This window comes from Necator americanus, chromosome I (assembly GCF_031761385.1).
Source record: "Necator americanus strain Aroian chromosome I, whole genome shotgun sequence".
NCBI classification, from domain to species: domain Eukaryota; kingdom Metazoa; phylum Nematoda; class Chromadorea; order Rhabditida; family Ancylostomatidae; genus Necator; species Necator americanus.
In genome coordinates this window covers 16,384,917-16,398,971 of record NC_087371.1, presented here as the reverse complement: position 1 = coordinate 16,398,971, position 14,055 = coordinate 16,384,917, and the positions used below count along the sequence as shown (strand labels likewise).

General features: G+C 39.4%; 1 protein-coding gene across 3 annotated transcripts; it reads left to right on the top strand.

Annotated features, from left to right (window-relative positions):
• Positions 1–361: 361 nt before the first annotated feature.
• Positions 362–13,517, top strand: RB195_005768 (uncharacterized protein; the record flags this gene model as incomplete). Of its 3 annotated transcripts, XM_064178497.1 has the most annotated exons (12): positions 362–561; positions 815–859; positions 4,671–4,753; positions 4,854–4,899; positions 4,989–5,086; positions 8,122–8,336; positions 8,445–8,588; positions 9,244–9,286; positions 9,695–9,813; positions 9,867–9,976; positions 10,052–10,120; positions 13,355–13,517. In XM_064178497.1, the coding sequence occupies 12 exons, from the start codon at positions 362–364 to the stop codon at positions 13,515–13,517; spliced, it is 1,335 nt and encodes a 444-aa protein (XP_064035537.1). The 3 variants fall into 3 exon arrangements, with proteins under 3 accessions (XP_064035537.1, XP_064035538.1, XP_064035539.1); XM_064178495.1 differs by lacking the exons at positions 362–561; positions 815–859 and adding an exon at positions 4,265–4,380; XM_064178496.1 differs by lacking the exons at positions 362–561; positions 815–859; positions 4,671–4,753; positions 4,854–4,899 and adding an exon at positions 1,075–1,100.
• Between the last annotated feature and the right edge of the window lie 538 nt (positions 13,518–14,055).

The following is a 14,055-nucleotide window of genomic DNA, read 5'->3' as shown; positions in this document are numbered from 1 at the left end:
TTACTTCGACACCACCGGTGCTAAAATAATGAAGGGGAGAGCGAAGAGGGAGTGTGTGTCAAACAGAGAAAGAGGGTGAGTCGCGCTCGAAATTGCGCAGTTGAGGCAGCAGTTGGAACCGAGTTGGGAGCGTCGCAAACTGCAGCGATGGCTGGTGCCGACGAGGGTTGCACCACGCTTCTATCCGCTACGCTTCACTAAAGCGCCCCGAGAGAAGCCACTTGCGCAGTTGCGTACGTGTCGTTTTGACCCTACTATTTAGCATTGGATCCGAGCGGAAGCAGATTATAAGAGTCTGATCACACTCCGCAAGAAAAAGGAAGTTGTGCACCAAACTGTTGTTTTCATCTTGTGTTCATGCATGTTCATGAAGAGTCGGATCCAAATACATGAAGCTTGGTGCAGTTACACAAGCGGCGCAGTGAAGCCAACGGTCAGGAGCGAAGTGGGACCATCGCTAATTGCCACCACGAGTGGTGTTATTAGGGGTACCCACTCGATCGTAGCCGGTACGCTTCTCCACGATGCATCGAGCCCAACCGCCTACGTAACTGCACCGAGGTTCATGTCGTTTTTATCCGACTATAAGCTAGATTCATTGGTGACCTTTTGTACCACGTTCTTCTACAGTCTATCTAACGCAACTTGTTTACTTCTATTTCTCCATTTACTTAGTCGTTGAATAACTCCTTCAAACAGGTTCGTGTGCATTTCTATTATAACGAACTTGTTTCCTATTTTTCTTCACTCTGGGGATTGTGAAGGAATGTGCTTGGGAGCAATCTTCGTGAACCGATACTTGGACTTCTTTCAGCCTCAAGAACTCCACTTTTTTATGTCACTGGATGCGCTTGGATGAGTTGGTTAAGTTCTAATCGATAACGTACCGAAAACATGACGACTCTCATCCGACGGGTTCCTGATATAGAAAGGTTACAATTGTTCACTCTAATTTTAGAAAAAAGATCAGTTCTCTCTGCAACCTTCAAACCTCTAGGCACAATTAACGTACGGAAATCTCGTAATTAGCACAGTCATCCATAAGAGACATCATTGTATGTGAAGAAAGACAGCATGGTGAGATTGGCCTGCCAGCTGGGGTCAGTTTTAAAAGCGTTTTCTGCCTTTCATTATATTCATTATATGTTTTACCCAATCGAATACTCCATAAGTTGTTGTATGTGCATCGTTTGTTCTCAGTCCCATTTTTTCTTCTTTGTATTTTATTTCCCAATTTACTACGCGACATCTTTTTCGATCATCAAGTTGATTTGTGACGGATTATATTATGATCAGTATGCTCAACTACTTATGTCTTCAAACAACTGCATTCACAGAATTGAAGGAAAAAACACTGAAACACTCAACGAACGACGTAGAAACGAAATGTTCGAGTTGTTTCTTATTAAGAACTTGGCGAATTACATCTAGGAGCATGTATTTTTCACCGATAGTTTGATAAACTACCGAGACATAATGCTCAGAACTTTATCTTTTATTTTCACTTCTACTTATTATCATTACATGGTTTTTGGTCCCGCGGCTCATCACATCGTGGGTGAATGTTGCGGGCGCAGTGGCGCCAATTTGCTAATCGATATGGCACGTTCGAAACGCGATTGGCAAGTAGTAGCAAGTAGAATAACTACTGAACTTATTAAACATGAGAAAATCGCTCATAAAAACAATACAATACGTTCACATATCTTTTCTCGCATATGATTTAGCAGTGCAGTGGGACAGCAATTACGTATACCATAGGAGAGGAAGAGGGTTCTTTTTAATTGCAATGGACTACCCGAAAATCTTTTTTTTTTCGCGTGGTTGCTTTATTGCGGTCGTTGTACCTAGCTGCAGTGGCGTTATCGCGATGCGACGACCAAGGAGGCAGAATTTTTGGTGGTAACTGTACTTTCATATTTTGATGAATGTCAAACGAAGGTGACCTAGCTGTGTAGACATTATTTTTCCACAAACCTTTCTTTCTCCGTTTGTACGTGAAGTGTAGGAAGAGAGTTTGAGACTCATATACACATAGCTCTTATCTAACTCCTGTTAAAGGCGTTGCATGCGAATCAAAAAAATTGATAAGTACGGAGTGAAAAAAGTTCCTGAAAGAAACGTTTCGTCAAATAAAGTGCAGTTCACCATAATTTAAAATCAAGTTCAAATTTGAAAATATTGCGGTTGTCATTATGTCTCCGTCATGAAGAAAGCAAAACCAACCAGAACGAACAAGCCCAAAAGACGTAGGAAAGCGGTGGCAAGATGAAGGGAACTGGTTTGAAGATAATGATAATGCCCCTCTACGCTTCCGCGCTGCTCTTTAAGTTTGGAGTACAAAGAAACTCGACTTGGATTCGAATAATTATTAATTTAAAGGGAGCGTTAAGGTTGTGTTATGGGGTCCGGCTAGGTCAGGACGGGCCACCTAAATGATTTCTTCGAAGTATTGGATGTTGGCGGACACCTAGTAATAATAGGCTGCCATGTTGTCATGTGAATATGGTTCATTTTGCGTTAGAGCCAGGGTTTGAAGGCAGTATAACTGATGCCATATTTGACCTTTTTGAGCCGAAGCTCACTGCTCAAATGAAGCGGAAATAAGACGACGAAAGCTGCTATGCATGATTCATCTTCGGTTGACATAGTGTTAAATACGAGGAGGAAGACAACCATGCGGTAGTGATGTGTTCGCACAACAGTTGTACTTACGGAGAAGCAGTGCTGAGCGATCAGCTGTTTTCGATGTACTATGGTGAACAGCAGCGAAGCTAATCGGTCGCCGTTGCTCATCCGCCGCTGCACAAGCCGCGCGAACACGCCACCTTCGACTGTATGATTGTATATGTATGCATAGTCGGGTCAAAACGACATGAAGCACGGAGCATTTGCATAAGTGACTGCGTCCCAAGCGCCGCGTTCGAGCGAGCGGTTTGGGATCGAAGTGGACCACCTTGCGAACTGCAGCGATGAGAGGTGCTAGCATGAGTTTCCACTGGATCCTAACCGCTACGTTAAAGGCATCACCCCACGAATCTGAGGTGGTGCAGATTTCAGGTGGAGTATTCGTATACGGGATGGGAGACTACGGAGAGGGAGGTGATTCCGTCCATTTCTTGCTAATTGCCGTAAAAAACGGCCCGGAAGATGCGCGCCGCACAAGACTGGCGCGCTCCAATCGAACCCTTGTACAAAATGGTGCGCCAAAAGAATGAAGCCGTATTTTCCGGGCCGTTTTTTACGGCAATTAGGAAGAAATGGACGGAATCACCCCCCTCTCCGTAGTCTCCCATCCTATATACGAATACTCCACCTGAAATCTGCACCACCTCAGATTCGTGGGGTGATGCCTTTAAACCGCACCCGCTTACGCAACGGCACCGTGCTTCACGTCGTTTCGACCATACTATACAATGGCTGTAATTTGTGGTGGAGGAAATCTCATCTTTGATAACAGTTCTTCCGTTGTTACTGTTTTCGTTATGATAACACGTTTTATTTGCTTCTTTCACTACAATCATAGTAACAATCCAGCAGTAATTGCGGTAGTGACAGACACAAACATTAACAATAGCATGCAAACTCTTGATCATTAACGTCATGTCAGGAGAGGGAAATCAGAAGTCTACTTAACATATGTAAATGAAGCTAAGCATTCGAGGAAAACTCATCCGTTTCGTTTTCCTTGGAAGGAAACCTCAGAATTTTCACTGTCTTCACTCACAGTAGGATGGGTAACCTTACATCACATATTGCTGGTATCTAAGAGCAATGCTAGTGATGACAGAATCCAACATTTTTTTCACCTCTTTTCACATCCTACGCATTTCCTAAAGACCGCGACCTTAACCTCAGCGTAAGAACTGGTGGGACACAGCTGAATGATTGAATAGTGGGCGAATCTTTCATTTTGACGTGTAGTAGCGCGCAGTGTGTGCAGCGGCGGAGACCGCGGCAAAATTGGGAAAATGATGTAATATTTGGAAGATCTCGGTGGTTGATGCTCGTGGTGGGTGCTGTATGTTGTATCAGTGCTTTTTTGTGTACAGAATTTTCTTTTTATGAAAGAAGTATTGTCGTCTTATTACCAGTTGCTATTTTTTTTATCCTAGTCCTTCTATGTCGTCTTCTCTTTCATTGACGGTTTCGGCCTGTTTCATTGTTTCCTTGCAGAAGAAAAAACGCACAATCTGTCTTTAGAAAATCCAGTCATTACTTCTTTCTTTCGAATGTTATTGCTAACGTTCTTCTAGTCCAACGTATGCACTCGCCGAAAACTGCATCGTTGGTGATTCATTGTGTACTTATTTGTCTAAAGGAAAGGAAGTTGATGACGTCAACGAATGATCACTCTCTGTTCAAACAAAGTGGCAACTGGTAATTGATGTTCGCCCCAAATGCGGCTGCAGTGTTTTTTCTTGTGAGTACGCGCGAATTTCGTTCATTTGAACGAACTGCTGATGTCATTGGCCGTCATTGTGGTGATGACGTCATCAGCAGAAAAAGTGCATTGGCGAGAAATTGCGTGTCTGTAGAATGTTTCAATTTAGAATAGTAATGTTAAATTGAATTGCGCTTAGAGGGTCTTTTTTTATCAACCCCAGTCCTTCTCTTCCATGAATTTATTTTTTTCCCGAGTTTTGATATAACAAGGTGTTTATTTTTAGTACCGACACTGACAAGTTTCGATGTAGCTTTGCCACTCTTACTAAGTTGTGCCCAAACACTGTAAAAAATGAAAAAGAGCGGAGTAAGTTCATTGACCTGATGCCACCAACTCAGTTGATAATTCTTCTCAAGCCCATACTGAACTAAGTTGAGTCTGCTGATTACTCGCTTTTTTGTTCTAGACATCGGAGAGTGTATGTGGAAGACCTATCCATCACCTTCTAAAAGGTGATCGAAGGCTTATTCCTAACGTTTGAATACTTGTCAGACTTTATCGATTTTCTTCCTTTTTGGAGCTTCCGCAGGGTTGCTTTCAGGATGGCTGCTGTAAGGAAATGGAGCGCAGCTTTCAAGGAAATTCACGGAGAGTCTCCCAAAAAAAGCGACTACGGATTAGCACCGAGTCATGTAAGAGGTTGGTTTTTTTGCTTTTTCTTCTGTGATGCTGTCCTATGGTACCACTTCTAATCTTCTAAAACCCAGCATAGAAGAGGTGAGACAGCCAGTTCAATCATGCAACTTCGTTATCTGCAATTGTAAAGCATCCTCAAATTGGTATAAGATGTGTATGTCTTATTCGCACCGAACAGCTTTCCTCTTTTTTATGTTACAACTACCATGAGCTTTCACATTTCTTCGTCGACTTTATCTATTTCTATTTCCTTGTTCATTCAAAGACCTGAAATGCGATATTAGTAGTTTTTAGTAAGAAATAAAAGTAAGAAAGAGGGGTTTGGAACTACTTTGGAAAACGCGCACCAGAAGTTTGCGAGTTGGATGTGCGATTTCTCTTTGCGGGGACTTGAAAAACTGTTGTACTTGTGTAGCTATCCATCCTTACTTTTTGGTTTTAATGGAGTAATTCATCTAGAATGGAAATTATAATTTCGTTTTTTTTTTCTCCAGCTATCAGTCTTCAACGGTGAAAACAAAATTTTTGGACCTGTAGTTGGGTTTTTGCTTATTTTGAGATAAAAATGTCTTTTTATTCTGTGAATTAATTTAGAAAGCTTTAGTAGCAGTACGAGTTCTTCAAACCTACAAAAACACTGTTAAGTTAGAGGATTATGCAAAATATTGTAGTCGAACACTCATTTTGAAAATTTGTTCGATAATGGCGAGATATTACGTTATGGTTTCTACTAATGCGAAAGAAATGTATCCTTCGGAATACATCCGTGTAAAAAGCAGCGACATTTCAAGAACCATCTTTTTTCCGTAATTGATTTCTTTAATTGAGCCGGACACGAGGTTGTTAGCATCCTTCATTCGTGGCTAACGTTTCGGCAATATCGCCTTTTCCAAAGGCTCGAAGGGTGAAATTGAACGTGATTAATCCGATCAAACGCCTTATCCGCCTAACAAAGAAAGTCCTACGTTTGCTGTTGGGCCTCATAGCTACCAGTAGAAGAGAAAAGCGTGCCTTAGGATCAATTGACTATCCTGTCACTGCTAGATACCTGTTGTGAGGTGACTAGCGCAATCAAATATCGGGCTTAAATAGGGCGCGAGTTCCTGCGTAATACAGAGGTATTCCTCTTTGCGACTCATCTTTTTTTCCGGTTGCAGCCACTTTTCTATCCCGTTTCCTCAGCTGACCCTTTTTTCCTATAAGAAAACGTAGTGTAAGTGAACGGGTGGGGAAAGTTGTGCGAATTATATATATATATATATATATATATATTTATATATATATATATATGTATATATATATTTATTCATTTATTTATTTATTTATTTATTTATTTATTTATATCTCCTAATGGAACGCCATCAAATTGGAAGTGGTTTGTCACCTAAGTGGTCGACTTTTTATGCTACGAAATGCCTACCAGACTTTTTTTTGCTTCGAGAGGAGAACACTTTGAAGCTAGATTTGAAGAGTTAAACAATCCCACCTAAGATGGCTCGTCCTCTAAAACATCTACAGGGGTTTTTGACGAGCATTCATGATGAGGAATTATAGAAATTTATCCCTTCGAGATATCGGGAAATATCAGATAGTAGCTTCCGACGGGAGTACTTAAGATGACGTCACATTTTCAAAAAGGTAGATTTATTTTTTTAGAAAATACGTTAATTTTCCAAAATTCTATGTTTATTTGGACTTAGTACAATTCCTTTTCTTATCTGGTATTTGTTGACTTATTTTTCCAAGTGTGGTCAACATTTAGATTATTTTCTTTCCCTCTTGTCTTTCATGTTTTTTTATTGCACTGATTCTAGCAGCGAAAGTCACTTGAATAATTTTATTATTTCTGAATTTTGGTATTCAAATTATTATTGGAGAGCTTGCGCTGATTCTATGAGGATAAAAATCTGAATTTTGAAAGGTTGCTGTTGCACCGTTGCCCATCCAATTGCTGTAGTTTATGTCAGCCTTTGTTTATTTTGTTAACTGTTTATTTTTTGAGAAACGCACCCAAATTACTTATTCTTTAGGGATAACTTTCGACACATAGTGTTTTATGGATAGGAAATGAATTTTTGTATAACGAACATGGAGCAAACTAAAAGTTATTTTTATAAAAATTATTACATCACGCCTCAAAGAGTTTGGCGAACTCTATATTGACGTCAGTTTTCTGTATAGATGAGTGATTAAAGTTGTGCATCATTTAATCAGCACAGTCATCGTCAGGAATTCAAGAGGGTTAAATTTCGAGCTGAAATCAAAGAGATTTTTTTTTAGAAAAAAAGAAACACTAGTAGAAATTAATGGGATTACTTCATTATGGAACTTTTACCTATTGAGAAATGTGGTTTCTTTGTTTTATTCACTTACCAAACAGATTAACAGTTAATTTTAATCTCTCATAATCTTAGAATTATCTATTATCAGATACTAAGCTTGAGGAAAGATAAGACCAGAGGAGACGAATACGAATGCGAAGCACATCTGACGACAATTTATAAAACCTTGTAGGATATGTACGCTCCTCTGTCGTATCTTGGAAACGTGTTTCTGTGCGAGTGTTCGGCTGAATGTGATCTCATTAGCTATTGTTATTATTTTGTTTTTGTTATTCATCTTTACTTATTTTGGTAAAAGCTATCTTCGGAAATGTTGAAAATTCTGGGAATAATTCGATTTGTCGAGGAATCATTCACATAGGTACGATAGGGAGAAGCTAGACTTTCCTCAGGTGAATTGGGTTCAGCTCATGGGGTGCAGCTCAAGTGAAGGGGGTCCTTTCGCCAGCCGTCCAAAAGTGAAGGGGGTCAGAGCACCGGCTCCGACTATTGCATCTATGATCATTCACTGATCTCTTACTCTTTATCTTCCTCCAATATGACGAGGAAGTTAGTTGTAGAAGATTGCATAAAAGCATAAAATAGGAAACTTTTGGTCGCAAGTTAACGACAATAGAAACGTGCAAGATTATGGATTGAAGTAGTGGTTAATTTCAAAGAAAATAGAGATGATTCTTACCAAGAGCAGTATTGCAGAGGAGTACTTTGCGCAGTTTCCTCCAAGCCCAGTCAAAGAACCCATAACTCATCGAAAAGGAGGAGTTCGCCTGAAAAGACCTTTGGAAGACGAGAGTCCGCTGAAGCAGAGACCATCGAAGGCGCGTCGTCTATGCATTGATCAGAATGTTCGTGGAGTTGGAACTAACCCTGGAAAGAATCTACTCAAGCAGAGTCCATTTATATTTTCTCCAGTATGTCGATTTTTTTTTCGTCTCGATGTTGTGAAATTGGTGCTGAGACATGTTTCTCGAAGAAAAATAACGACAGCATTTGCTTAAGAGGTGTTGAATAAATTCTAGGTGAAGGTCTCTTTCACTCTTCCTGGCGCTCTTCGGACAAGGCGAGCAATAAAGGCGTTGGAGGAAATAAACGCGACGTCCATCCCATCTTCTTTTTTACCGAATAATTCCCAGGAAATGAGATCGCCAACTAAAAGAGTAACGGTAGTTGTTTCAAAAAGTACAATGCTCTGCGTTGATTTTTTTTCTAAATGATGGTAATTGTAACCGTTGGTTTTTTATTCCCTTAAAAATTTATTTGGAAAAAGTTACATCAGATAGCTTTCAACGAATTGTTTGCGAAAATGTGTTTCACATTGAAATTCATTTGCGAAAAATGGAGTTTGACAGCGGAAACCATTTACGTGAGCATTCACTCAATAATTGTATCATTGGGCTATACCTAGACCTAATGTAAAAAAAGGGACTTGAGAAATAAGCAAATTTTTTGGATAAGATATGAAATTCTATTTGAAAACTTTGGACAGGATCACGAATAAAATAAATGGAAAAATACCACTTTTTACAAATTCTCATTTCTGTGGTAAGGTGATAGGAAAACAGACTGATGTGAGCTCACATGAATTTTGTGATTTTTGCTGTGATTTTACATAAATTATTTTGATAGATTTGTTCTAGAATCTTTCATTTCGAAGTATGGTTTTGTTGAATTGTTGTAAATTTTGTTACAGAAAAGTAATTTATTTAATTTTGTTTGATTTTTTTTGCTCCTATTAGCTGTGTTTATAATATATGGTGCTGATTATTGGGTAATTCCAGCACCTGTCAGCTATTTATCTTAATATTGTTGTTCTTTCAGGGATTTTGTGGGTTTTCTTCGTTATTCGACACTCCGGAAAAAGGTTCGTTTGAGATCGGAAATGAGTCAATTGTTTGAAGGTTTTCGAGGTGGTGATAGGTAGTGTAGTCCTCGAAAGTCAAAAGAAATTGAAAAGAATTTACTCCATTCACTGCACTTCGTATTTGCGCCCGTGCACTTTTCCTAAATTAGAGCTCTACCTAGACATCAACTACAACAATGCAGCTACTTTCTCAGCATTCAGTTTGTGAATCTGCCTCAGTTCTGCTGAGGAATGAGGGGATAAAAGAGATTATTGAATGTGTTTGTCGAAGAGAATTTGCAAATAGGGAGATAGAATAGTTGTGATTAATTATGATTACCAAAAACTCAGTAGAATTGTCAGGTGTTTCTACTCTAAAGAATATTTGGTGATTACTTTATAACGACCCGTACTAATGGCTTATTTAAGGACAACCAACTTCGTGGGGTGATATTAGTCCTCAAAAGGTCATTGCTCCTCCAACAACACTTGGGATACCGATGCGCTCACCGAGGAAACCGATCGTTCATAAAGAGATCTTAGTGAAAGTGAGGCTTCTAATTGAGACTGTCGAAATATGCAGTATAGATTTGTGTTCCAGAATGTCGAGTGCCTACTGTTGCCTACACCAGAGAAGAGAAATCGGGAAGAGGAGTTGAAGCCTTTTGAACCAGAGGATATACCTTCGAAAAAGAAGACATTCATTGGACTGTAAGATTTTTCCGTTCTTTTTTTCGGGTGCTCCTGTGTTTCCTTTTGAACTGCCATGACAACTTTCATTTGAAGGTCTAAAAATGAAGTAGCTGCGGCTTTCGATCCGAAAACGGGGAAGATCCTCAAGAGAGCATTTAAAAGGTTAGTACGTAACTTTTTCTGTTTGACGCATGTAGTCTGGTTTCAGAAGTGTTTGTTGATTTCTTGAAATTATTCTCTTTTTTATTCTACTCCTTTTCCTTTGAGTTAGTTCAAACACTTGTAGCAAATTCGTCAAATGCATGTTTTGGTCCCTTCTGTTATTTTACCGCAGTTAGGCAAGTAATCACAACTCCGCATGGGTTAGTTTTCGCGCGATTGTCGACATTGTTGTCTGGTGAAAAGATAACAACACTCAGACTAATTTGTATGCTAGTTAATCAGACGCACTCACGTACGACAAAAAAAAAATTTTTTCTTTCCATAAGTTTAAATTCTTCCTTGATTGCTGGTTGCTCCTCATTTGTTTGTGCATTTCATAGCGCCAGTTCTGTCGTGCTCAAGTTAACCACTAATAACTGAACATCTTTATATGACAGACGCAGATCGGGGAATGGTAAAGAGGGTCCCGGCGGATTCTCCGCGAATTCCTCCGAGACATAACGTGCCCAGTGAATATGCCGGTGGATACGCGAACATACCTCGACGAGGTCACGCTCCAGTAGTTCATGAAGACGCAGACAACCGTCTTAGATGTTCTTCTAACCACAGAGACGCAGAAAACTGCGCAGTTACAAAGAAATATGCAAGGAAGAGTGGTGTGAGCTGTCAAAATGACTGAATAAGTCAAAGGATAATAGTTTTAGATAGAAGTACATGGAATTTTGCATGGTGTTCTAATAAAGAAAGGGAGTGAGTTTGTCTTCATTTCACCTTCAGAAAGTCTAGAAATCTTAACAAATTTGAACTCTTTTTCTTCCTGTAAGTTCCCAGAAGTCAGAGTTACAGAAAGAAAGAAACAAATAAATAAATTAGGCTACAAAAAAGCTTGGGAGTTACAGGATAACGATAATTCTCATTACTTTTGAGTTACTTTTGAGAGCTGGAATGTTCCGTTTTAACGAAAATTTTTATGCACGTAATTTGAAGCTATTAGATACATCCTTATCTCATACTTCACGTGAGGATTTCTCTTGCTTCTGATACGATTACTAAACTGAGATCACCTAACGTTACAAAATTGCAGTGAATGTGTCTGATTCTCCAGAACAATTCAACAGATAATGAATTATATCCTAGCCGGTGATGCAGCGTATGATTAGCGGTAGGTAAGCGGAGTCAGCTATTTAGGTGCCGACGAAAGTGAATCTCTTTAGGACACGCACCATCGCTAATTGCTCTGACGAGGTATGATCGGGACATGATCGAAATTCCGCCGGGACCCTCTTTACACGCACCCGATCAGCTATATACCTTATACCACTTTTTTCTCAAAAACTTCGAGTTCAAAACCCATCGAGGCAGTTTCCAAACCTGTCCCACGGCTTTCCACAGGCTCCTGGGAAAAAATAGCAGTGGTGCACCCAAACATTAGTTACTGAGAACTTCAAAGCTCTCATCTCCGATGACCAATATCAAAAATACGTGCAGCCTCCCCTGAAGATCTGCGTGGGTATGTATAGCTGATCCAGGCAAACGGAAGCTAAATATTCTAAATATAATATAAATATAATATAATAGCTAAAATATATGTCTCAATATCCTTTTGAATCAGATTATCTTATTGAAAATTTTGAAGTGGATGAAAATTGTTCGAAAATATGAGGAAACACATAATTGTTGCAAAACTTGCAGTTTTGCTAATGCTGCCATTGCAAATTTACCTGGATATAGTTGTTGGTGGAACACTGAGTTACGTCGACGGAGTGAGAGTTGCAACTACATGACTCTGTGTAGCGTGTTTCTGAAGAAATAGTTTCTCCGTGTTTCATTGAAAGGGACGCACCATATGGGTAGCTAACACGAGCAGAAAATAGAATCAATGCGATAGCGGTTGGAGTTTCCGCTGTGTGCGCGCTCGATCGGAGGTTCGAATCCGCCCTAGTGCTCACCAAGCCTTTCATCCCTCCGGGGTCGATAAATTGGTACCAGACTTGTCTGGGTAAATAAAAACACTGACTTGACACATCGGCTAGCCACAACAAGTCATTATATAGGCCAGTTACACGTTCGTAAACCTCAAACGATTCTGAATTGAAGTGAACGTGCTAATGTTTTGTGTGAAGTGCTTGAAACCCTCCTTCTCTTCTTTGAACCTATCAGAGTTCTTTTAGTTTTTCTTTGCTTCAAAAAATTGTTCTCACGGTGTCAGGGATTGGCAATAAGGTTATAAGCACTGACTAGATGAGAAACTGCCTTGTTTTTCTTGAAGAACGTGAGCAAAATTACGCTGCTTTAGATTTTTTCCATGAATCGTAGAAAAATAAAAAGATTTTTGGGAACCAGAGTAGCTCCAATAAGAAGTTACTAGAAATTGTGTTTGTCACCGTATTTTACGGCTGCGATGGTTTTGTCCGGATGTGGTCGCTTTGTATGACAATAAGATGTCCCCACTCTTCACGATATGGTATTTGAAGGAGATTGGCAGAGTTTACATTCGTGGTTAGTGTATGCAAGAACCTCTACTGGTAAGGTTTCAACAGACCCAGAGGTAGACTTATTAAAATATTTGTAATCAACATGCGCGATCATTGTATCCAACATATGCCAAATTCCATTCAACAGTATTTTAATCACCCTAAGCCTCTAAAAAAAGTGTACAACTGTCGTTAAAACGATTAACTCGGCGTTTTTGCTTGAAATGATTATTTTATTGAGACGAGCATAGGTAGAAAACTAGGTTGGTAAATTTCCACTGTCTTCATGGAAGAAGTAGGTTTAAATCAATGATGTTGCTGATTAGTTGCCTGAATTGTCCAATCACTATTTTCCTATTCTTTTCGGGCGTGTTTTTGTCACATTGCAGAAATTTTGAGTGGTAGACTGAGGCAAAAATGCCAAAACAAAAGAAATGGAATCGTAAATTGCCGCAAGTGGAGAATAGCGCCTTCGAACACTTTAGGGGCCAAGTCTCTTCCATTTCCAAATTTTACAGAAGGAGAAGTTCAATCATCGGTCCAAGCAACGTTTTGCTGCTTATCACAACTCATTACAACGCTGTTTAACACGTTCTTCACTTCTTCATCCTCCTCTCACACAGAGATGTAGAAAGCATAGAAATAAGAAAATAATAACCATTTTATTTGCTTGAGCCTCGTATTCAGATTGCCAAAGAATATCTGAGGAGTTAACCGCTGTATCTACCAGAAGAGATTTTCATTAGACAATACCTTTCAGGTCCGCTCCTGTAGCAACTCAAAAAAAGAAGAAAGTTGAAGGGAACTTTGTAAGAATTAACATGAAGAAGAAATCGTTCACGCGGGGGAAAGTATCGGCTGAGCAAAAGCGGAAACTCCGTCGGAAACAAAACTGGAGGAAACGGATTTCTGAAAGGGTGTAGGTTTGTTTGTATGTTCTTTCTTGTGTGAAATTCTCTGTTTTCTTATTTTATCTGCCTAGTAAAGTTATTTCTGCATGACATGGTGTTTAATTAATTGTACTTTTATTATTGCCAATGGATACTATTGAACTTCAACCTAGTGTGATAAGTACTTTTTCATGAGGATGTTGTTTAGCTCTATAATGGTCTAGCGGATTGTGATGCTCAGCATGTAGTTTTATTGTTGCACTTATCGGAATCAAATCAACATAAATAAACAGTGAATCTGACAAGTAAGAGAAGTTATGAACCAGTGAGTCGGAAGGCTCGATCTCAACTATGAATGAAATGAACGAAATGTATAAGCTCATTTTAAATACACAGATATAGATAGGCACGTACTATTCGATTTTTACTTTTCTAGATGAGGTTAAGTAATTTGTCTCTGTTTTTGCCTAAACAAGGTGATCATCACAATCGGCATTGGTGTACAAAATTATTTCTCAAGTAAAATCTGTTTTGGAAGAAGATTGACACTGCAAGCGACTGATTGCTGTTG